Here is a 23,037-nt window from a genome sequence, read left to right as displayed (position 1 = left end):
GTTTTAGCCATAGCAATCAGAGAAGAAAAAGAAATAAAAGGAATCCAAATCGGAAAAGAAGAAGTAAAACTGTCACTTTTGTAGATGATATGATACTATACATAGAGAATCGTAAAGATGCTACCAGAAAACTGCTAGAGCTAATCAGTGAATTTGGTAAAGTAGCAGGATACAAAATTAATGCACAGGAATCTCTTGTACTCCTATACACTAATGATGAAAAATCTGAAAGAGAAATCAAGGAAACACTCCCATTTACCACTGCAACAAAAAGAATAAAATACCTAGGAAGAAACCTACCTAGGGAGACAAAAGACCTGTATGCAGAAACTATAAGACACTGATGAAAGAAATTAAAGATGGTACAAACAGATGGAGAGAGATATACCATGTTCTTGGATTGGAAGAATCAACATTGTTAATAGACTGTACTGCCCAAAGCAATGCACAGATTCAATGCAATCCCTATCAAACTACCAATGGCATTTTTCACAGAACTAGAACAAAAAATTTCACAATTTGTATGAAAACACAAAAGACCCCGAATAGCCAAAGCAATCTTAAGAAAGAAAAACGGAGCTGGAGGATTCTGGCTCCCTGACTTCAGACTATACTACAAAGGTACAGTAATCCAGACAATATGGTGCTGGCACAAAAACAGAAATATAGATCAATGGAACAGGATAGAAAGCCCAGAGATAAACCCATGTACATATGGTCACCTTATCTTTGATGAAGGAGGCAAGAATATACAATGGAGAATAGACAGCCTCTTGAATAAGTGGTGCTGGGAAAACTGAACAGCTACATGTAAAAGAGTGAAATTAGAACACTTCCTAACACCATACACAAAAATAAACTCAAAATGGATTAAAGCCTAAATGTAAAGCCAGACAGTATAAAACCTCTAGAGGAAAGCATAGGGAGAACACTCTTTGATATAAATCACAGCAAGATCTTTTTTGACCCACCTCCTAGAGAAATGGAAATAAAACCAAAAATAAACAAATGGGACCTAATGAAACTTCAAAGCTTTTGCACAGCAAAGAAACCGTAAAGAGGAGAAAAAGACAACCCTCAGAATGGGAGAAAATATTTGCAAATGACGCAACTGACAAAGGATTAATCTGTGAAATATACAAGCAGCTCATGCAGCTTAAATATCAAAAAAGCAAATAATCCAATCCAAAAATGGGCTGCAGACTTAAATAGACATTTCTCCAAAGAAGATATACAGATTGCCCACAAACACATGAAAGGATGCTCAACATCACTAATCATTAGAGAAATGCAAATCAAAACTGCAATGAGGTATCACCTCACATCGGTCAGAATGGCCATCATCAAAAAGTCTACAAACAATAAATTCTGGAGAGGGTGTGGAGAAAAGGGAACCCTCTTGCACTGTTGGTGGGAATGTAAATTGATACAGCCACTATGGAGAACAGAATGGAGGGTCTTTAAAAAATGAAAACTAGAAGTACCATACGACCCAGTGATCCCACTACTGGGCATGTACCCTGAGAAAACCATAATTCAAAAAGAGTCATGTACCACAATGTTCATTGCAGCACTATTTACAATAACCAGGACATGGAGGCAACCTAAGTGTCCATCGACAGATGAATGGATAAACAAGATGTGGCACATATATACAATGGAATATTATTCAGCTGTAAAAAAGAAATGAGGGCTTCCCTGGTGGCGCAGTGATTGAGAGTCCGCCTGCCGATGCAGGGGACACGGGTTCGTGACCCGGTCTGGGAGGATCCCACATGCCGTGGAGCGGCTGGGCCCGTGAGCCATGGCCACTGAGCCTGCGCATCCGGAGCCTGTGCTCCGCAACGGGAGAGGCCACAACAGTGAGAGGCCCACATACCGCAAAAAAACAAAGCAAAACAAAACAACAACAAAAAAAGAAATGAAACTGAGTTATTTGTAGTGAGGTGGATGGACCTAGAATCTGTCATACCGAGTTAAGTAAGAAGGAGAAAAACAAATACCATGTGCTAACACATATGTGTGGAATCTTAAAAAAGAATGGTTCTGATGAACCTAGGGCAGGACAGGAATAAAGACTCAGATGTAGAGAATGGACTTGAGGACACGAGAAAGGGGAAGGGTAAGCTGGGATGAAGTGAGAGAGTGGCATGGACGTATATACACTACCAAATGTAAAATAGATAGCTAGTGGGAAGCTGCTGTATAGCACAGGGAGATCAGCTTGGTGCTTTATGTCCACCTAGAGGGGTGGGATAGGGAGGGTGGGAGGGAGACACAAGAGGGAGGGGATATTGGGATGTATGTATATGTATAGCTGATTCACTTTGTTATACAGAAGAAACCAACACAACATTGTAAAGCAATTAAACTCCAATAAAGATGTTTTAAAAATATAATTTCCAAAAATTAGAAATATGACTTTCATAAAGATATAAAGTGAACGTGTAGAAATTTTATGTAGCCTATCAACGAGGAAAACAGTGAGGTGGTAAACTGATTCTCCGGGTATTTGTGGAACTGGGTATTTATAGGCTTAAAACAAAAACAGTGTTAGATTAAGATTGCTAGGCTACAGGTAAAACTGGATAGTGTCCTACAGGGCTATAAAGCTAATCATTGAGGTTTTCTCACCATTCCGAAATCTGCAAGCTAACATGTCATCTCACAGTATCTGGTTTCTAATCTCATAGTAAATAGAAAAGTCTCAAACACAAGGAAGTTCTCCTAGAGAATTCAGGAATCCTTGGGAGGATTTGTGTAACAACATGCAGTATGACCTGCAGAGATATGCCGCCACCTCCTCACCCACCCACTCTCCACTTCTGCCCAACTGCCTTAGCTCCAAGTTTTGGATGTGTTTTATTAACATTGAAAAAAAGACTTCGGCGTTAAAGAAATCTGAGGGTGAATCTCACTTCCGTCACTTGCCAGCTGTGTAATATTGGGCAGGCAGTTACCTGCGACTGGATTTGCTTGCTGCCAATTGGGAGGAGCTTTTGTAAAGTGCCTGACACATGATAGGCACTCGTTAAGTCTTAGTTCTTCTCTTTACCTCTCCTTTTTCTTAAGTGAAAAAAGTTTACCCTTTGTCTGGCCTTCAGAGACAAAGTTTTCTTCCCCTTGATAAGTGGAATATTTATAAATGGAATGGAATATTTGTAAATGGAGTATTTCCTGCCTTATCAATAAACAAAGGATGTCACGGTCATCAACGATTGCAGCCCTCCAATGTGAGCGGGTGAGCCCTGAGGAAACTCAGGGCTGAAAAGAATACCTGCCATCTAGCAGCCATCAGAATGAAGCCACTCCCTGCGGTGAGCCCTGAGGAAACTCAGGATGTGAAAATACAGGATACTGGCCACAGATATCTGAGGTGCACATCAAAGGAATGATTTCAGCGAGCCCAGACTCTTGCATTTTCCCATATATACAAAAGCGCTAAATTCTTTAACTTGAGATATCTGGTTTTCTTTAATTAACAATAATCTTTTGCCATTCCAGACTACCTGCCCTTTGTTGCAAAACTCCTATATATCATGGCTCCTCCCCTCGCCTCCTTGGAGCAGTTTCTCAGTTATCTGAAATGCTGTCTCCTGGGCTGCAGTCCTCATATTGCCCCAAATCAAACTTAACTCGCCACTCTTACGTTGTGCATTTTTTTAAGTCAATACCCTCCCTCCCTTCCTCCCTCCCTCCCTCCCTCCCTCCCTCCCTTCCTTCCTTCCTCTCTCACTCTCTCTTTCTCATCTCTAGTTTATTAGAATAATATCCTAGAACTCTGGTGGATTTTTTCCATTACTAAGAGAGGCATTCTCTTAAATTTTTATTATTCATTTAAGTGGAAAAAAATAGATTTTTAAATTAAAAATTAAAAGATTCTTTTTTAATTAAAAAATTCCACCAGCTTTATTGAGATGTAGTTAACCTATAACATTGTGTGAGTTTCAGGTGTATAACTTGGCGATTTGATATATGCATATATTGTGAAATGATTACCATAGTAAGGTTAGTTAACACATCCATCACCTCACATAGTTATAACTTTTTGTGTGTGTGATGAGAACTTTGAAAATCTACTCTCTTAACTACTTTCAAATATGTAATGTAGTATTGTTAACTCTGGTTACCACGTTGTACAGAATGCTTTATTTAGAGAACCCTCTGCATATGACAAAATGGAGAGATGTTCCTCAAGTGAAGATGATTTCTTACTGGATATAACTTAGTGTTTCTTGTTTTGAGGTGGGGATGGGGGTATTACTTGTTTAAGTGTAAATATTATCCTTGTCTCCTTTTAAAAGGAGAACTGGCTTTCCGAGTTATCCTTTCTGAAGCCCACTCAGTATCTCAGTGTCTGCTGTGAGCTGCTCTGGGTTGAGGTTTGTGAGGAAGGGGTTGGATGCACAGAAGCTCCGAGGGGCATGCTCTCTGCATTTCCCCTTCCTGGTACAGGTCAGCCCAGGTGGGGTTAAGGGATGGCAGAGGGACCATGAGCTGGTGTCTGGCACAGGTAACAGGTCATCACTACCAGAGCTGTATTCCTGGAGAGTATTCGTCTCTCCCCTTCTCCACAACCCCTCACATGTGGGACACTGAGCTGTGATTCAAAATGACAAAGTCTTCTGATATTGTTCCAATCACTAGTTTCTGGAGAGTGAGGAGTAAGAAAGAATTGCCCTTGACTGTGCCTCCCTCACAGAGTATGGTATTAATATAGATCAATAGGTCAGGGATCCCACATTCTAAACTCACTTCTGCCACTACTTATAATGTTGTTTCTTCTTTTTCGTATTTACATTTTTTTTCCTTTCCTGCCTAAATGCAGAATCAGTATGTTGTATACATTGTTCAGTATTAATGGTCACATGAGGGAAAAGGTCTGTAACCCTCCTTCCTCATTTCTGTGTCCTATCTGTAAATGAGGTGATGTGATCAGTGCTTTGATGGTCCAAGCTCAGTTCATTCATTCATTAGGCAACATGTAGCTGTTGAGCAACAGCTCTGTGCCAAGCCCTGGCGGTTTCTCTGTAAACATGATAAATGAGAACCTGTCCTAATGGAGATAGATTGTAACCAAGAAAACAAATAAGATGATTAGAGGCTATGATAAGTATTATGAATGAAAGAAATCAGATGATGGGAAACTATAAGTAAGCTGCTATTAGTACTTTTAATTAGCATTATCAGAAGTGGTCTCTTTGAGGAGGTGGCTTTCTGAACTGCAAATGGAAGGATGAGAATGAGTCAGTCATAGGAAGAGTTGAGTGAAGAACATTCTAGGAAAGAGAGACAATGCAGAGAGGTGTGGGATGAATTTGGCTTGTGCACGGACCAGAAGGACAGACCTTTGGCTGAAGTGGAGTGAGTCTGGTGGGTGGAGAGGTGGACAGAGGCTGGCAGGGTCATTTAGGGCTTTGTAGATCATGGGAAGGAATTTGGGTTTATTCTAAGTGCAATGGAAAGCTTTTAAAGCGGTCTAAAGCAGTGGAATGGTATGAGCTTATTAAAAGAAGGGAAAGGAAAGAATAACTGCGGCTGTTGTGTGAAGAGCTGAATGGCAGATGTCAGGCTTGGGAGTAGGGAGACCAGTGAGGTCCTGGTGCTTGGCTGTGGCGAAGGTGGTAGGGATGTGAGAGAAGGAGGCCTTGAAGGTTTGACTAGGTTATGGTGGGTCCCAAATCCCTGGATGAGGAGCTTGGATTTGATTTTTGCAGCTGTGAGGGAGCTTTGAGTGTGAGTGTGAGTTTGTGAGTGAGTGAGTGTATGTGTGTTTGTGTATGACTGTGAGTTTAGGGGTGAGACTGAGTGTATGAGCCAATGTGTATGAGCGTGGGGTGCATGTGTGGATTTGTGAGCAGATGTGAGTGTGTGTGTTATGTGTGTATGTGTGTGTGTTTGGGTTTTTCTCCTGTTGCAGATTTTGAACAGGCCAGTGGCATGAAGGAAAGGGCTGCCCTGTACGCTACAGATAAAGGCTGCTGACAGGGAGACTTGCTGGGCGGGTAGTGGAGTTAGACGTGACACGAAGGCCCAGACGTGCTAACGTGGCCAGCCATGGAGAAAGAGACGACTGAATCGGGCAGGTCCTGTTCTTTGTTTTATTCTGCTCTGGGTTGGATGAGACTGAGGAGTGAAGACCCCACTGAAGGAGTCACATTCTCTTCAGATTCGCCCAGTCTGATTGCTGGCTGAGTAGCTTACTCGTCTTATTAGTGACAAAACCAACCCTAAATTAAACCTCACTTAAATTCACGTGTTGGTTTCTCTGAAAGGAATGCCATTAGTAAGAGTTAAGTGGAATGGTTCTACTGCAGCCCACCCAAACTGTCCCCACTCTGCCTTGAGAGGTGCGCGCGCACATACACACACACGCGCACACACACACACACACACGCACGCACACACACATATGGGGAGTACACACACGGGGAGTACACACACATGGGGAGTACACACACACACAGACACATTGGGAGTACACACACACACATTGGGAGTACACACACGGGGAGTACACACACACACACACGGGGAGTACACACACACACGGGGAGTACACACACACACGGGGAGTACACACACACAGGGAGTACACACACGGGGAGTACACACACACACACACATGGGGAGTACACACACACGGGGAGTACACACACACACACACACTCTCTTTTATATTTAAATTTCTTGATTCTTGAGAAACTCATTGTGTTTTTTGTTCCCCCCCAGGATATCTTTGAAGATGCCTTGGAAACCCTCTCTGTGTAAGTAGTAACATAATGAAAAAGTATGTAGTAGAGAAAAATTGACGGTTTTCTTATAAGAAATGTAAATATTTCTTCTCATTTTTTTGAATTTTTTGAGTGTAGTGGCTATTGTTGGAAAAATTCACTTCTTCATAATTTAACAGTTAGGATGTGATTAAGCTTAAGAAAGGATCTGTCTAAAGTTACTATCAAATATATTTTTGAGTCTTATTTCTTGTAACCTTAATTAAACTAAAATGAAAGAAAAAATGTTTTCCAACAAATTAAATTTTATCTGTTTATAGCTAACCCTTTTACATCTTGCCCATATTTATTTACATGGTTAGCCTCATATTGTAGATTTTTGCTTTTGGTTTGCACTTAGTTTTATTATAAGCGTTTCCTATAAGCCTACATAATTTTTGTAATGATTTTAAATGACATCATATGAGATCAAATGGAACATCGCAATTTACTTATTCATTTCTCCTTTGTTAGACATTTAGTTTTTCACTGGTTTAAAAACTTAAAACTAAGTAGTGAACATTTTGATGTGTATAGCTTTATCATATTTTTGAATATCTCCAAAAGGTTAAATTCACCCATGTAGAATTATTGGATTAAAAGGGATGAATATTTTTATTCTTAATGTGATATTTCTCAAGTTGCCGTTCTGTGTTAGTTAGCTCAGGCTGCCATAATAAAATACCATAGACTGGGTGGCTTTAACAACAGAGATTTATTTTCTCACAGTTCTGGAGTCAGAGATCAGGGTGCCAGTGTGGTCAGGTTCTGGTGAGAGCTCTCTTCCTGATTTACAGATGGTCACCTTCTCGTCGTGTCTTCACATGGCAGAGGGAGAGAGAGCGAGAGAGCAAGCTTTCTGGGGTCTCCTCCTATAAGGGCATTAGTCATGAGGGCCCCCCTCTCAAGACCTGATCTAAACCTGATTATCTCCCAAAGTCCTCATCTCCAAACACCATCACACTGGGGATCAGGGCTTCAACATGTGAAATTTGGGGGGACGCTATTCAGTCCACAGCACTTTCAAACGAGTTTCACCAGTTTGCACGGCTGTGAACTGCGTATAAGTGAAGTGGTTTAAAATGTAGCATTATCATCCCTAGGTATTATTTGAAACCATTTTGCTGCTTAAATGATACCTAATTGTTTTGTCTTAAAATTTTTTTCTGGGAGTTCCCTAGTGGCCTAGTGGTTAGGATTCTAGGCTTTCATTGACGTGGCCTGGGTTCAATCCCTGGTCAGGGAACTGAGATCCTACAAGCCATGTGGTGCACACAACCCCCCAATTTTTTTTCTTATAATCATTGTTTAGTCCATTGCATTTCCTTTTGTATGAATTCTAGTCTTCTTTTGCCTATTTAACTTTTTTCTCAATTTTTTTTTACATACTTATGAACTTTAAAATTTATATACACCTTCATACTTTGTCCTATTTGCTACAGATACTTTCCCTTAATTGCTATTTTTATGTTAGAGTTGCAAATTTTTATATTGTCCAAAAGTTTTAGTGTTTATGTCATTGAATGTGTATGTGAATAAAAAACTTAATTGTGATTAGGATTTTAAAAAATAACCTTTCTACCGTGCAATAGTTTCAGATTTACAGAATTATTATGAAGATAGTGTGGAGAGTCCTGTATATCCCACACTTGTTTTCCCTATGATTAATTTCTTACATTAGAATGATACATTTGTCACAATTAATAATCTAATACAGATACATTGTTATAACTAAAGTCCATACTTGATTCAGATTTCTTTAGTTTTTATGGAATATCCTTTTTCTGTCCCAGGGTCCCATTCAGGACACCACAGTACAATCATTCATTCTGTCTTCTTAGGCTGTGCTTGATTGTGACGGTTTCTCAGAGTTTCCTTGGTTTTGAGTACTGGTCATTTGTTTTGTGGAATGTCCCTCAGCTGGGATTTGTCTGGTTCTTTTTCCTCATAATTAGACTGAGGTCATGTGTTTTTGGGAGGAAGATCACAGACCTAAAGTATCATTCTCATCACATTATATCAAAGATACATGTTATCAACCTGGTTTACTCCTGTTGATGCTAAACTTCATCACTTGGCTTGAGATAGGGTTTGTCAGATCTTGCCACTGTAAAGTTTTACTCTTTTCCCCCCCTTCCCTTTTCATACTGTACTCTCTGAAAGATAATCTACTTGTGTAATTTAAAAAATGACTTTTAAGGTGAGTGCATTATTTGCCATCCAGAAATCTTACTCAGCTCTGCTGTGGCTTCTCCGCCCTGAGCGTTGGCAGGAATTGAGCTTGGGCGGCCTGGTAGACTGAAATCTAGGAGGTAGAAAAGGATCTGACTGTGGGGCGGGTGACTGGAATTCACCAGTGGAAGCGCTGCTGTTCCCAGTGAGAAGCTAGAACACTCGACACACACCAGAGAGGGGTTCAGGTCTTGGAGATGAAGACAGGTCAGACTGATGTAATTGACATGACCGATGGGTGGCACACATTAAAACTTGTGTTTCTTTGAGCTTTCAGTGGCTGCATTAGACTGGCAGTGGCTTTACCTTTGGGTCTGAAAGGCGTTGTCAGCAATTTCTAACACCTATTAGTTTTTATTTTATTTATTTTTTTTATAGCAGGTTCTTATTAGTTATCTATTTTATACATATTAGTGTATATATGTCAATCCCAATCGACACCTCTTAGTTTAAAAAAAAATCAAATTATAGGGAAACAAAAACCGTCTGAACTTGTCTTGCGATTTCTGGTTTTCCAAGTAAGGAGCTTGAAGTTGCCACTTTGTCCTAACAACAAGTAAAGAGGTAAACAGACTTGGAAATTCTACAACTCATTTTGCATCCATAAGAAAGGAGAGGTACACAGAAAATCACTGCTCCCAAGCCTGGAGGGACAGAAGGGCAAATACAGGGAGTCATGGTGTACAGAGTTGAAGCCAGAGCAGGGGTGGGAAAATGTCACCTATGATCGACGAATTGCTCGGGGTTCAGTGTGAATAACTCTGGGAGTTGAGAACCATAAGGAGACCCACTCATATGGAGCCCCTCCACCCGCAATGTGAAATTTGCCTCCAGAAGCTGTACCAGATTTATACAGTAAATGGAGGAGGAAAATCCCTTTGGGCTTCCAGTAGGGTGAGAAGAAAAAGAACCATTCTGAAATACATCAGAGTTTACTGTTCTTAACAAGGCCTGCCCTCAGGGGAGAGTAGTTAACCAGAACTTAACTGACCCTGGGGAGCTCTAGCCCACTCTGGCCATCCTGTCCCATCTAAGAGAGAAGAAAAACTGAGAAATACTTGAGAAGTTCCCAGTCCAGAGGCACAGGCTCCCTAAAAGACTGAGACCTCATCACAGGTCGATAGAATGCTTCCCCTCCCCTATGCCTCACCACCACATGACCACAGGCCTATTTATAACAGTTCCTTTTATCATGTACATCATGTTTAACTATCAAGAGATTACAAGGCAGACCAGTAGGCAAAAAACACAGGTTGAAGAGACAGAGTAAGCGTCAGAACCAGACGTGGCAGGGATGTGGGAATTTAAAAGAACTATGGTTAATATGCAATGGGCTCTATGGAAGAAGTAGAGGGACTGTAGGAATAGATGGATAATGTAAGCAGAAAGATGGAAACCATAAGAAAGAACCAAAAAGAAATGCTAGAGATCAAAACACTCTAACAGAAATGAAAAATGCCTTTGATGGACTTATTAGACTGGACATGGCTGAGGAAAGACTCTCTGAGCTAGAGGCTGTAGAAATAGAATCCTGAATAGAGTGGAATAGAATCCTCAAAAACTGAAAAGCAAAGAGAACAAAGAGTGAATAAAACAGAACAGAATATCCAAGGACTGTGGGGCAACTACAGCAGGTGTAACATATGCATAATCGGAACATCAGAAGGAGAAGAAAGAAAAGAACAGAAGAAATATTTGAAACAATAATGTCTGAGAATTTCCACAATTAATGTTAGACACCAAACCACAGATCCAGGAAGCTCAGAGAACACCAAATAGGATGATTGTCAAAAAATGACCTCTAGGTACGTTATTTGTAAACTACAGAGAATCAAAGATAAAGAAAAAATCTTGAAAGAAAAAATACACCTTACCTATAGAGGAGCAAAGATAAGTATTATATCCAGCTTCTCCTCAGAAACCAGGCCAGCAGAAGAAAGTAGAGTGAAATGTTTGTATTGAGAGAATAAAACCATCAACTTAGAATTCTGTACTCTCTGAAATTATCTTCAAAAGTAAAGGAGAAATAAAGACTTTCTCAGGTGAACGAAAACTGAAGCAATTTGTTGCCCATAGATCTGCCTTGTAAGAGATATTAAAAGAAATTCTATAGAGAGAGGAAAAATAAATATGGGTCAGAACCTGAGATCTACTTAAGGAAAAGAAGAACATCAAAGAAGGAATAAGTCAAAGTAAAATAAAACATTTTTTCATATTCTTAATTGATCTAATAGACAACAGTTTGTTGAAAATGATACCAACAGTGTATTTGGTTATATATGTTTATGTTTATATCTTATGTATATATACATGCTTATGTATGTTTACATATAAGTGAGATGAATGACAACAATGATACAGGGGTGGGAGGGAGGAATTAGGATTATTTTGTTATTATAAGGTACTCATACTACCTGTGAAATGGTATAGTGTACTTTAATGTAGACTTGGATTTGTTGTAAATCTGTACTGCAAACTCTAGGGCAACCACCAAAAAAAAGTAAAAAAAGAAGTAAAGCTGATGTGCTAAGAAAGGAGAGAAAATGGAGCATATAAAATGCTCAATTAAAACAACATAAGGCAGAAAAAGGGTAGAAGACAAGAATAGGAACAAAGAACAAGGGCAACAAATAAAAAACAGTAATGAATATGGTAGATATTAATCCAACTATATCAATAATCACTTTGAATGTCAATGGTGTAAATTTACCAATTAAAAGACATTGTCAGAGTAGATCAAAAAACATGGTCCAACTATATGTTGTCTACAAGAAACCCACTTTAAATAAAAGACACATGTAGAGTAAAAGTAAATGGACGGAGAGAAATATACCATGCCAACACTAATCAGAAGAAAGCAGGAATAGCTATACTAATTTTGGACAGAGCAGACTTCAAAGTAAGGAAAGTTATCAGGGATAAAGAAAGGCATTACATAATTGACAGAGGGGCCAGTTCTCCAAGAAAACATAACAGTTCTTAATGTGTACGTACCTAACAACAGAGCATCAAACTACGAGAGGCACAAACTATATACAAGGAGAAATAGATGATTTTGTTATGATAGTTGGTGACTTCGACTGCCTTCTCTCAGAAATAGATCCAGCCGGGAGAAAATCAGTAAGGTCATAGCTGAACTAAAAAAAAAGAAAATCCTGAACTTAACCCAACAGAAGTTAATTTAGATCCCTATCTCATGCCAACGCTAAAATTGCTAGCCCAGTAGTCCAATGCCATTTGCTAAGTCTGTGAGTAAAAGAAAATTTATGTTTGATGCCTACTTTATCAAATAATACGCTCATTAAAATAATAATGCTGTGTTTCTGGGCTTTCTATTTTGTTCCTTTGACCTTTATGTCTGTGTTTGCACAAAAACTGCTCTATTTATCTGCTTTAGATGTTTCGACATTAGTATGACTGGTTCTCAGAAGAATAGCATCCAAAAGTGACCCATGTGATCGAGATGTTTTTGATTCATGACTATCAGAAACCCATTGTGAACTCTTAAAATGTGGAATTCTTGGAGGCTTTGTATGTCTTAGCTTCTTTTTTTTTTTTTTTTTTGCGGTACACGGGCCTCTCACTATTGTGGCCTCTCCCATTGTGGAGCACAGGCTCCGGACGCACAGGCTCAGCGGCCATGGATCACGGGCCAAGCCTCTCCACGGCATGTGGGATCTTCCCGGACTGGGGCACGAACCCATGTCCCCTGCATCGGCAGGCGGACTCTCAACCACTGCGCCACCAGGGAAGCCCTGTCTTAGCTTCTTTTATCCTATTGTCAACCATATTACAGTTTTCTTCTCATCTTGAAAACAATAGATTTTTAATGCTATCTCACTTTCTTGTTATCTAACATTTTCTTTTCCATTCATTGCCTCTTTCAGCCTGTCTTCAGCTGCATTTATCTGCTGTTGCCAGCTTTTTTTTACTTCCAAATTTAACTTCCCTGTCCTGCTCAGTTTACCAAACCCAAAGGTTTACCCATTCTAGAACTTGCCTTGTTCTTTTAGTTTTCTGATGTGCATTATTTCTTGTGACACCTAAGACTGTTTCTTAAACAGTTTTGTGTTTCCTTTTCAATGTTGCCAAAATGTCCCTGGTACTTGCTTCTCTCACCTTAGTTGTAGCAACACATAATAGTAATGCTTTACCTAACTGAGAACCTTACCTCTTTGAAATAGAGCCCAAAGCCGGAAAGGGTAGCCAAAGTAGGTATTAGAGCCCATGCTCTAAAAATCTTGCCCTTTACTTGTAGTAGAGGATTCCATCCAGAGTCTATTTACAATGAATGTAAGTAGACTTATGCTTTTTGGCATAATTTTGCCAGAGTTCTAAGAGGTATGGTGAGAGGATGGTTTTATTTATTTATTTTTAAATTTTTTATATCTTTATTGGAGTATAATTGCTTTACAATGTTGTGTTAGTTTCTGCTGTACAACAAAGTGAATTAGCTATACGTATACATATATCCCCATAGCCCCTCCCTCTTGAGCCTCCCTCCCACCCTCCCTATCCCATCCCTCTAGGTAGTCACAAAGCACTGAGCTATGCAGCAGCTTCCCACTAGCCATCCATTTTACATTTGGTAGAGTATATATGTCAATGCTACTCTCTCACTTCGTCCCAGCTTCCCCTTCCCGAAGAGGTGGTTTTAGAAGCCAGTTTGTTGATAGTAGCAAAAAATGGCAGGGAAAGAAGAAAGTAAATATGACATACAGTCATAGAACTCCAAAGCACAGCAGTATGGTTTTACCTAGCTTAGGTGCACACAACAAGATGTACCTTTCTGGTGAGTCAAGCCCTTGGACTTGACAGGTGAACTTGAGCACCAGTCTCAGTTGCCATTTACTGCCTGGGAGATCTGGGACAGTTTCTTTCTTTTCCTTTTTTAAAAAAAATTTTTTTTGGCTGCTTTTGGGTCTTCATTGCTGTGCGCGGGCTTTCTCTAGTTGCGGCGAGCGGGGGCTACTCTTTGTTGCGGTGCGTGGGCTTCTTGTTGCAGTGGCTTCTCTTGTTGCAGAGCACGGGCTCTAGGCATGCGGGCTTCAGTAGTTGCAGCATGCAGGCTCAGTAGTTGCGGCGTGTGGGCTTCAGTAGTTGCAGCGCGCAGGATCAGTAGTTGTGGTTTGTGGGCTCTAGAGCGCAGGCTCAGTAGTTGTGGCACACGGGCTTAGTTGCTCCACGTCATGTTGGATCTTCCCAGACCAGGTATCGAACCTGTGTCCCCTGCATTGGCAGGAGGATTGTTTTTTTTAAAATTTAAAAAATTTTTATTTTTAATTTTTTTAAACATCTTTATTGGAGTATAATTGCTGTACAGTGTTGTGTTAGTTTCTGCTGTATAACAAAGTGAATCAGCTATATGCATACGTATATCCCCATATCCCTTTCCTCTTGCGTCTCCCTCCTACCCTCCTCATCCCACCTCTCTAGGTGGTCGAAAAGCACCGAGCTGATCTCCCTGTGCCATGCAGCTGCTTCCCACTAGCTATCTATTTTACATTTGGTAGTGCATATATGTCCATGCCACTCTCGCACTTCGTCCCCTTCCCCCTCCCCGTGTCCTCAAGTCCATTCTCTACGTCTGCATCTTTATTCCTGTCCGGCAGGAGGCTTGTTAACCACTGTGCCAGGGAAGTCCCTCTGGGACAGTTTCTAAGTCTCAGTTTCTTCATCCTCTCACAGATTTATTGGGAAGATAAAATGAAATTTAATTTAAATGTGATAATGGGTATAAACACGTAGTAGGTGCCCAGTAAATATCGGTAGTATACTACTCCCCCACCTTGGATGCTGTTAATCTCCACTGAGAAAGGCATGTTCATATTGCTGTCTCTGAGACATTGGAAAAAGTTTAAATTATATCTAGTATATTCTATTTAAGAGGGTAGAGACTTGTGTCACATATGTTAAGAAAATTCCAAAATGACTAAAAATGTTTTCAAACAGCATTTGAAAGTTAGTAGGATGTGCTTCATTCACAGGGAAAGCTCTCTTGGATGTTTCTCTTTATTCCATAACATAGAGTGTGATGTTACTGTACTATGTCTCCTGTATTACTGACCCTTTCTGAAATTAAAAATATTACTGAAGTAATCTGTTATTCAAGATTTTTCTTTTAAAATATTATGTATGTTTTCTCTCTGATTACAAGTATATGTTAATTGTAAAAAAAATTCTTCGGTTGTTTTTTATGTGAACTTTTATTTTGTCCTAATTTCAGGGTTTGCCAAAATTTCTCTCGTTCCCTCTTATTAAATTTACAATGCCACGACATTCCTCTTGTGATACATTAGCTGCTGAAATCAGTAGAGTTCTTTTTCCATATGCTGATTGAACCGCATATTTTGGTTTTATGTTTTGGTTTTATGTGCAGGTAGCAACGCTTCCACCTCTCTGTAGCAGGATGCGGTCCTCTTGCCAACCTGGTGATTAATTTCTTCCTGTGAATACTTTCTCCTGAATTTCTAATGAAAAGATGCAAGTGAACAGATGAGGGAGACCTTAAAGTATTTCCACAAAAGAAAATTATCTCCTACTCTCCTTTTCTGCTTAATGAATTCACCACCACAGATGTAGGTTTTCCTAGTTCTGGATCTTTGTGGTAACAATTGTGTTATTTTAAGTGATTAACTATTTGGGGAAGTTGCTAGATTTACAAGCTGGTAGATTGTACAAACATCTCTAACATTTAGAACTGGAGGGAAAATTAGAGATTTTTTTTTTTATAAAACAGTTAGTGGGACATTGAACATGTCCTTTCTAAAAATTAAAAAATTGTTTATGAAGTTTCTGACTTGTTTAGCATAGGAGGTAATCTCTCAGGGAGGAACCGTACATTAGACCCATCTCATGGCCTATAGAAATTTGCTAGAAGATTAGCTCTGCCTTAGTCTCTGGCTCCCTGATTTAACAGTTCCATACTGGTATGTGCTTCTTGGTGCTCTGATGACTGGGTATCCTTCTTGCCCACTGTTTGTACACAACTACCATATCTGAAAATGTAGTGGTGGGTATGAAGTCTGTTCATGAATTAAGTGATATGACATGTGAAGAATAAATAAAATGTTCCAGGGTTTCCAAAGAGCTGTTTCTGGTTGGGAGATCGGAGTGGCTGGCGTTGGTTTTGGGTTTTGAGAGATACCAGGGTTACTTGGGACACCTGTGGACACAAGAGATTTTGGGTCACCATGGATTCCTGGCTTCTGTTTAGCGAGGAGAGTAGACTAACTGCTTGGAATCAAGTGAATTGGTAGTGTTTTCAATTAACCTCTTTCTGATCAAAACCACAGTGGGCCATGGCACAAAAATCTAATTAACTGGGGGGCCTGGTCGGGTACTACTTAATCAAGATTTTCTTTTTATGATAGTTTAGAGAAGTCAGAGGAGACATCAAATTTATGTGCAAAGACTGTTAGAGCAGATTCAGGTTTAATATGTTTTCACCAGTGATCTCTTAATATTCCATAGTACCTTATTAAAATTTTGAATTTATCCTTATATAGAAATTCATAGGTGTTTAATCAAGTCCTGAGGCAATGGGATGTGTGTGTTCACGTACAGGAACTACAGTGAATTTGTTCTTACGTCTAGAAGTTGAAAGAGGCAGACGTTTTTAGTCAGGTGATAAGAAGCTTACAGTAGAATTAAAAATATTTTGTAGTGTAGCTTTTCTCATGGATTTCGTCCTTCTTCACACCTTCTCTTTTGAACTACAAACTGTAGATTAGAATGAGGTAAAGCTTTTAAGGCAACTCCCCCCCGCCGCCCCCCATCAGTTTAGATCAGTTAATTATGGTGCAATAATTTTGTCTGTTTTAAGGTTATCTAGGGTGATATTCGGTGAATGACAGTTGAAAAACATCCAGTTAATATTTTTCTTCATAGTAGTTAAATTATAACTAGTAACGACAGGCAGAGTTAGATTAATTTTCATATTTCTGTGATCTTTTCCTTGACCCAGCTTCTCTGTCTAGGTAATCCAAATGTTCCTCAGGTCTGGAGGGGCACCTCTCTGCCCCGACCTCAACCTGATTTTTCTTAACCAGGTTGGCATTTAATTATTTCATTGGATCTAAGATGCCGCTGACATTGTATATACCACTGAGGAAGGAGAAAAACACAATGGAGAATTTTACAGGTGACTTTGCCGAAGGGAAGGGAAAAATAAAACTGTCATGCAGGAAGACACAGTAAGGAAATGTGTGTATTTCAATCTTGGTACTAGGTAGGGAGGGGAAAAAAACTTCTCTTGAGATTCTCTGCCCTGGGAACTTTAAAAAAATAGCTCTATCACATTATGAACTTATATCCCATAAAAATCCCTGTTTTAAATTTACAATTCATTGGAGTTTATTATATTTACAGAATTGTACAACCATCATTACAATCTAATTTTAAAAAATTGATCACCCAAAAAAGAAACCCTGCACCCCTTTACAGTCATTCTCCTTTCCCACTCCTACTCCTAGGCAACCACTAATCTAATTTCTGCTTCTAGATTTGTCTGTATAGACATTTCATAAAAATAGGATTATTCAATGTATGTTCTTTTGTGTCTGGCTTTTGAGGTTTATCCATGTTGCGGTATGTGTCAGTATTTCATTCTTTTTTAGGGCTGAATAATACTCAACTGTGTGGACATACCACATTTTGTTTATCCATTCATAAGTTGATAGACAATCAGGTTTTTTCCAGTTTTTGACTGTTGTGAATAATGCTGCTGTAAACAGCTGTGCACAATTCTTTGTGTGGACACATGTTTGTAATTCTCTGGTGTATATACCTAGGAGTGGAACTGATGGGCTGTGTGGGAATCATGTGTTTACCTTGTTAGCACTCTCAGAATTTCAATCACAAGCTAGTTTGTGGTCTGAATATTAGGTACTAGTGTGGCCCAAACAGCTTCAAGCAGGTACTTTAATTTTAAGTGGATCAGCTTGGTTTTGCCTTCAGGTAACTGGCAGAAGCAAATGTGGATCCTTTCCCTAAGAATTTAACTTTGATCTAGGGTAATCAAAGTTGCTCTTGATTTTAAGATACATCTGGGTTTTGGGGATATTACATGATGAAAAATCTGTGTTACAGAGTCCATGGAATACAGTGAATGGAAATAAATTTCGCTAAAAAGCCCAGAGTGAGCAGCATCCCAAGCATCTTTTCCCTGTATTGAATTGCTTTTCTCTGTATTTTCTTTTGTACTGTTAGGTCTTCTTTAATCGTCCGCTATTGTATTGGAACCTTCCACGATAAGTAGTTCTTTATATAAGCTTATGGGGGGGGGAGCATATGCACATTTTAAGTTAAGGTATGTATATTCTATGAATGCTTCCTTTCCCTCTAAGGAGGAGTGACAGTATTTCCTAAGCTCAAAGGAAAGCTTCTTAGTGACCCTTTGGTCCAATTGTCTCATTTGACCAAGGAGGCCCAGGGGAGGTGGAAGACTTGGTGGTGTTGGTGGCAAAATGAATGGAAAATGACTCGTAAACCCTTATGGACAGGGCCTTTGTCATTGTGGTTCCCTTTTCTGCAGGCTCAGGAGCCTCTCTGACCATCACTCAACCCCAGGTAGCAACACCCAAGTTGTGCCTGCAAGTCAGAGAAGCCCTGTTCCCAGTACTGACTTCCTTACCTCCCCCAAGAGTGGCCTTCTGGGCATGACTACTACTCTGTCCGGGACTACCTTAACAGTTGTAATGGGAAATAGGTCCAATCCTTGTCTATTTGATCACTCACTTGGATATTTCACAAATGCCTTAATTGAAAAAAAAAAGATAATTATTTATTTGGGCTGCACTGGGTTTTAGTTGTGGCATGAGGGATCTTTGTTGCGGCATGCGTGCGGGACCTAATTCCCCAACCAGGGATCGAATCCAGGCCCCTGCATTGGAGTGGAGTCTTACCCACTGGACCACCAGGGAAGTCCCCGCCCCCAAATGCCTTAATTTCTGTGTTTCAAAGTGAACTTTTGGTGGCCGCCTCCCTCATCCCTCCGAAACCTTTTCCTCTCCCAGGCTTCTCCATCTTTGTAAATGTCTCCACCCACTTGCTCAAGCCAGGTGCCTGGTGGACATCTTTGATTACTTCCCTTTTCTTTAACTTCCCTACTACCAAGTCTGATGATTTCTACCTCCAACATTTATTTCCCATCTGTTTACTTCTCTCTCTCTCCTCTCTATTACATTAGCTCGAGGTACTGTCAGGTTTTGCCTGGATTACTTTAAGAGCCCCCAATGTGTTTTCGTGCTTCCTTTGTTCTCTATTCTTCCACCCTCCCAACTGCATCCTACTTTTTCTCCACACAACAGCCGAAGTTACCTTATTTTAAAATTTTAATATGAAAAATTTCAAACATATATAAAAAGTAAAGAGGATAGTAAACTGAGCTCTTGTATACTCACCACTTACCTTCGACAGCTGTTAACTCAAGGCCGATTGTTTTTCATCTATAATCCACCCCAAGGTTATTTGGAATCATATCCTAGACAGTATACTTTATTTCTACCTCTAAATATTTCAGTATGTGCTTCCTGAAAACAAAGACGTGCTCTTATGGGTAATTACCGTTCAGATAACAAGGCCAGGAAATTGCATTGAAACAGAACTATTATCTAATCTATAAGCCTTTTATGGAATCACTGTATCTGTATTTTAGTATGCATATAAAAGATAGGTCTCTTTTTAAAAACATCACAAGGCTGTTGTCACACCTAAAAAAATTAACAACATTCATCAAATATCCTGTCAGTATTCAAATTTCCCAGTTGTCTCATAATTTATTAACAGCAGGTTTGTTTGATTCAGGACAGAGTGATCCTTTTAGAAATTCAGTTGGATGATGTCACTGTCTTGCTTAGAATCTGTGCATGAGTTTGCATGTCTCTGAGGATGAAGACTCCAATCTACCTCAGCCCGCAAGGCTTGAGGTCAAGATCAGGTCCCCACATACTGCTTCCACTCACCCTCAATCTCTGCCCTCGGCCAGAAGCCTCTTCCAGGGTTTTGACTGAGCTAGACCTTTGCTGCCCTAGATTTGTGCATCTGGCCTCTCTGACCAGAGCAACTTCCTTCCATTCCTCCCAGAGCTTCTTCCTGGTCATCCTCAGCTCTCAGGTGCTATGTCCTCCCACTTTGCTTAATGACTCCACCTGAATAGGTTACTCCTTCCTCATTCCTCTATCTTGGCATCCTGTTTGTTCCTCTCATACCCTTTCTCATTTTGTAGTTATTTTTTACTTGTTTTTTGACTGTCTGTTCCTTTGGACTCTTGAAGTTCCAGGAGGATGGGACTGTGCTCTTCTTTTTTTTTGCGGTACGCGGGCCTCTCACTGTTGTGGCCTCTCCCGTTGCGGAGGGCAGGCTCCGGACACGCAGGCTCAGCGGCCATGGCTCACGGGCCCAGCCGCTCCGCGGCATGTGGGATCTTCCCGGACCGGAGCACGAACCCGTGTCCCCTGCATCGGCAGGCGGACTCTCAACCACTGCGCCACCAGGGAAGCCCCGGGACTGTTCTCTTCTGCTCATCGTGGTGCACCCTGTACCCAAGCACGATGCTTGGCATATAGTAGATGCTCAATATGTATTTGTCGAATTAATAAATTTGTTGAATTAATGTACTAATCGGAAACTATAGATGAATATTCAGAGTAAACTGCAAGGATTTGCAGTGCATTAAAAAAAATCCAGCCATCATTTACTGAGAACTTAGCAAGTATAGGGCACAATGATATTGCTGTGATTGTTCAAAGAGAGAGTGAGTTAAAGGATGTTTTGGGATGTGTTTTTTTCTTCTTCTTTTTAATGATGACAGCTGGTTGTGTTAACCCGTACATACATAATTAGGTAATGTCCAATTGTTTGGGCGTACTAAGCACTGTGCAGATTGTCAGTGACTCCTTTGCCTTTACTCACCTCTGGGCTGACTCACTTTCCATCTGAAGTTTATGTAAATGAGCTGTCATACTCTTAGGGGTTGTAGTGAGCTTCACTACCTTTTGTTAACTTTCTACCATTTTTTATCTGCCTTATTTTCTGATATGTTTATCCATCCGGATAAAAATAGCAACCTGAAATGAGTAATAAAACACCACAAAAGCAGATACTTGGGAGCTTTGCCTTTTGAAATGTGTCAAACTTCTCCATTGGCTATGTTTTGAAAATTAATCAGTATCTCTGGTTCTCCCTTTCTCCCCTTCTTCCTACCTTTCCCCTTTGTGTCATCATGCTTGTAGAACATTGTAGCTAGAACTCCTCAGAGACGAAGTGATGTTTGCATTAGGTACATTATTTATAAATAATGTATAGTTCAGTATCATGTATCATACACATTTAATAGTCTGAAGACTTAGCCACTAACAAATTTAAAGGACTCTGAAATTGCTTAACACTGAAGAGGTATTTGGAGATTTATACGTGATTTTTATTTTTGTGTAATTTCTGTGTTATTTATTTTATGTTTATTGTCCAGAGTGAAAGTATTCAAGCCAGCAAGGAGTATTTTTTTTATTACCTGTGAGCAGAATGATCTCAAAATGTGTTAAAGCTCCATGTAGCTCTGATAAAGTAGCATGTTTAAAGGTATAGGCATAGTTTTGGTCTCCCCTGTAGACAATGCAATTATAAGCTTTTAATTTCTATTTGTTTTATCAGCAAAGAAAGTTTTCTGTGAGGGCACCTTGACTTTGCTTTTATGCAAACTTCAAAGCGAGCAGCATAGTCTTCAAATCACTCTGGTTCCATGGTCACATCACCTTGTGCCTTTTGTGTCACATACCCTGCTGCTTCCCTCTTATAAGGATACTTGTGATTGCATTTAGGGCCCAAACCAAATAATCTAGGATAATCTTCCCATTTTAAGATTATTAACTTAATTACACTTGCAAGCCTCTTTTCTCATATAAGGTAACATTCATAGGTTCCAGGGGTTGAGACTTGGATATCTTTGGGGCCATTAGTTAGCCTAACTACAGGTAAAAATAACATGCATGGTGGATACATGTACAGTTTTAATTTCCTTCTTTGTTTCCAGTTTTCTGTAAGGACTTTATTATTTTAAAATCAGGAGATATCAGAGTACATTACCTGATACTTTTATAATCAGATTAAATTGTGAGCCACATCACAGAAACAGTCCAGTTCTAATATGTGTAAGAGCCCTTAAGGCAAGACAAGAAAGTTGTCAAGTCACTGACCATCTCTAAGCCTACTTTATTTTTTTGAGTTTCATCAAAATCAATTCAACTATTCTTTATCTAATATTAATTTTAAATTGCAGTTTCCATCTACAATGGAGTGACTTTATATGTGTATTTCATTCACTTCACTAATTTAACTTTTGTGCATTTAACCCATTTGACCGAAAACTTCACAGAACTTGACTTTCCCTTATTTAGTGTTTTTAAAAAGTCAGTAAGATATAAAATCCAATTCTAACTTGGGAGCATCAGACTGCTCTTACGTTTTCCTTAAAACAAAAGAGGTAATTCATTTTATTCCTCATTTAACCCTCTTTGATAGTGGTGAATCCCTGGATTAGGTGAAAAATCATTAAAAGGCCCTGTGGATTTTATAAATCCAGGCTATTTGTATTTTTCTTGCTTGCTTCCCTAGGATAACCAAACAGTGATGGATTAGAATTAGGCTGCAGCAGAGATTGGGGAAAAAAAAAAAAAATCTCCCGGCATCCCTTCCTGCAGGAGCATCAGCTTCGGCAGTGAGTGTAGCTGCCACTTTAACTGACATGTCTTAAATTCTGCCCTGGGAAGCTCTGGGATGCTGTCAGCTGCCGGGCAACTTCTTTTCTTAAGCTCAGTAATTGAGAGTCTCACCAGAGACCAAGAAATAAAACAGAAATTGAGGATTTTTTTGCCTTTTAAATTGAGGATTGTCTCTTCTTTTCATTGGCTTTTAAAAAATCTGGTAGAAGAGAGGGCATCTTCACAGTGGGGCTATATTAATTCCTTCAAAGTTACAGCTGCTCTAAACCTGTGAGTATGTCGCATTTATTTAGCTGTTCCTGGGGGTGTGATTG

At 39.7% G+C, this 23,037-nt stretch overlaps 1 protein-coding gene across 1 annotated transcript in view; it reads left to right on the top strand.

Moving 5' to 3' along the window:
• Positions 1-23,037, top strand: part of TTC39B (tetratricopeptide repeat domain 39B) — a 133,474-nt gene that overhangs the window by 30,449 nt on the left and 79,988 nt on the right. The window contains exon 2 of the mRNA XM_027105888.1: positions 6,733-6,767. Coding sequence (XP_026961689.1) covers positions 6,733-6,767 — 35 coding nt within the window. The remainder of the gene's footprint in view (positions 1-6,732; positions 6,768-23,037) is intronic.

Source organism: Aethalodelphis obliquidens, unplaced genomic scaffold, assembly GCF_003676395.1.
Source record: "Aethalodelphis obliquidens isolate GAN/ISIS:26980383/991018 unplaced genomic scaffold, ASM367639v1 scaffold7, whole genome shotgun sequence".
NCBI lineage: Eukaryota > Metazoa > Chordata > Mammalia > Artiodactyla > Delphinidae > Aethalodelphis > Aethalodelphis obliquidens.
The sequence above is the reverse complement of the archived record's forward strand: the minus strand, read 5'-3'. Positions and strand labels throughout refer to the sequence as shown.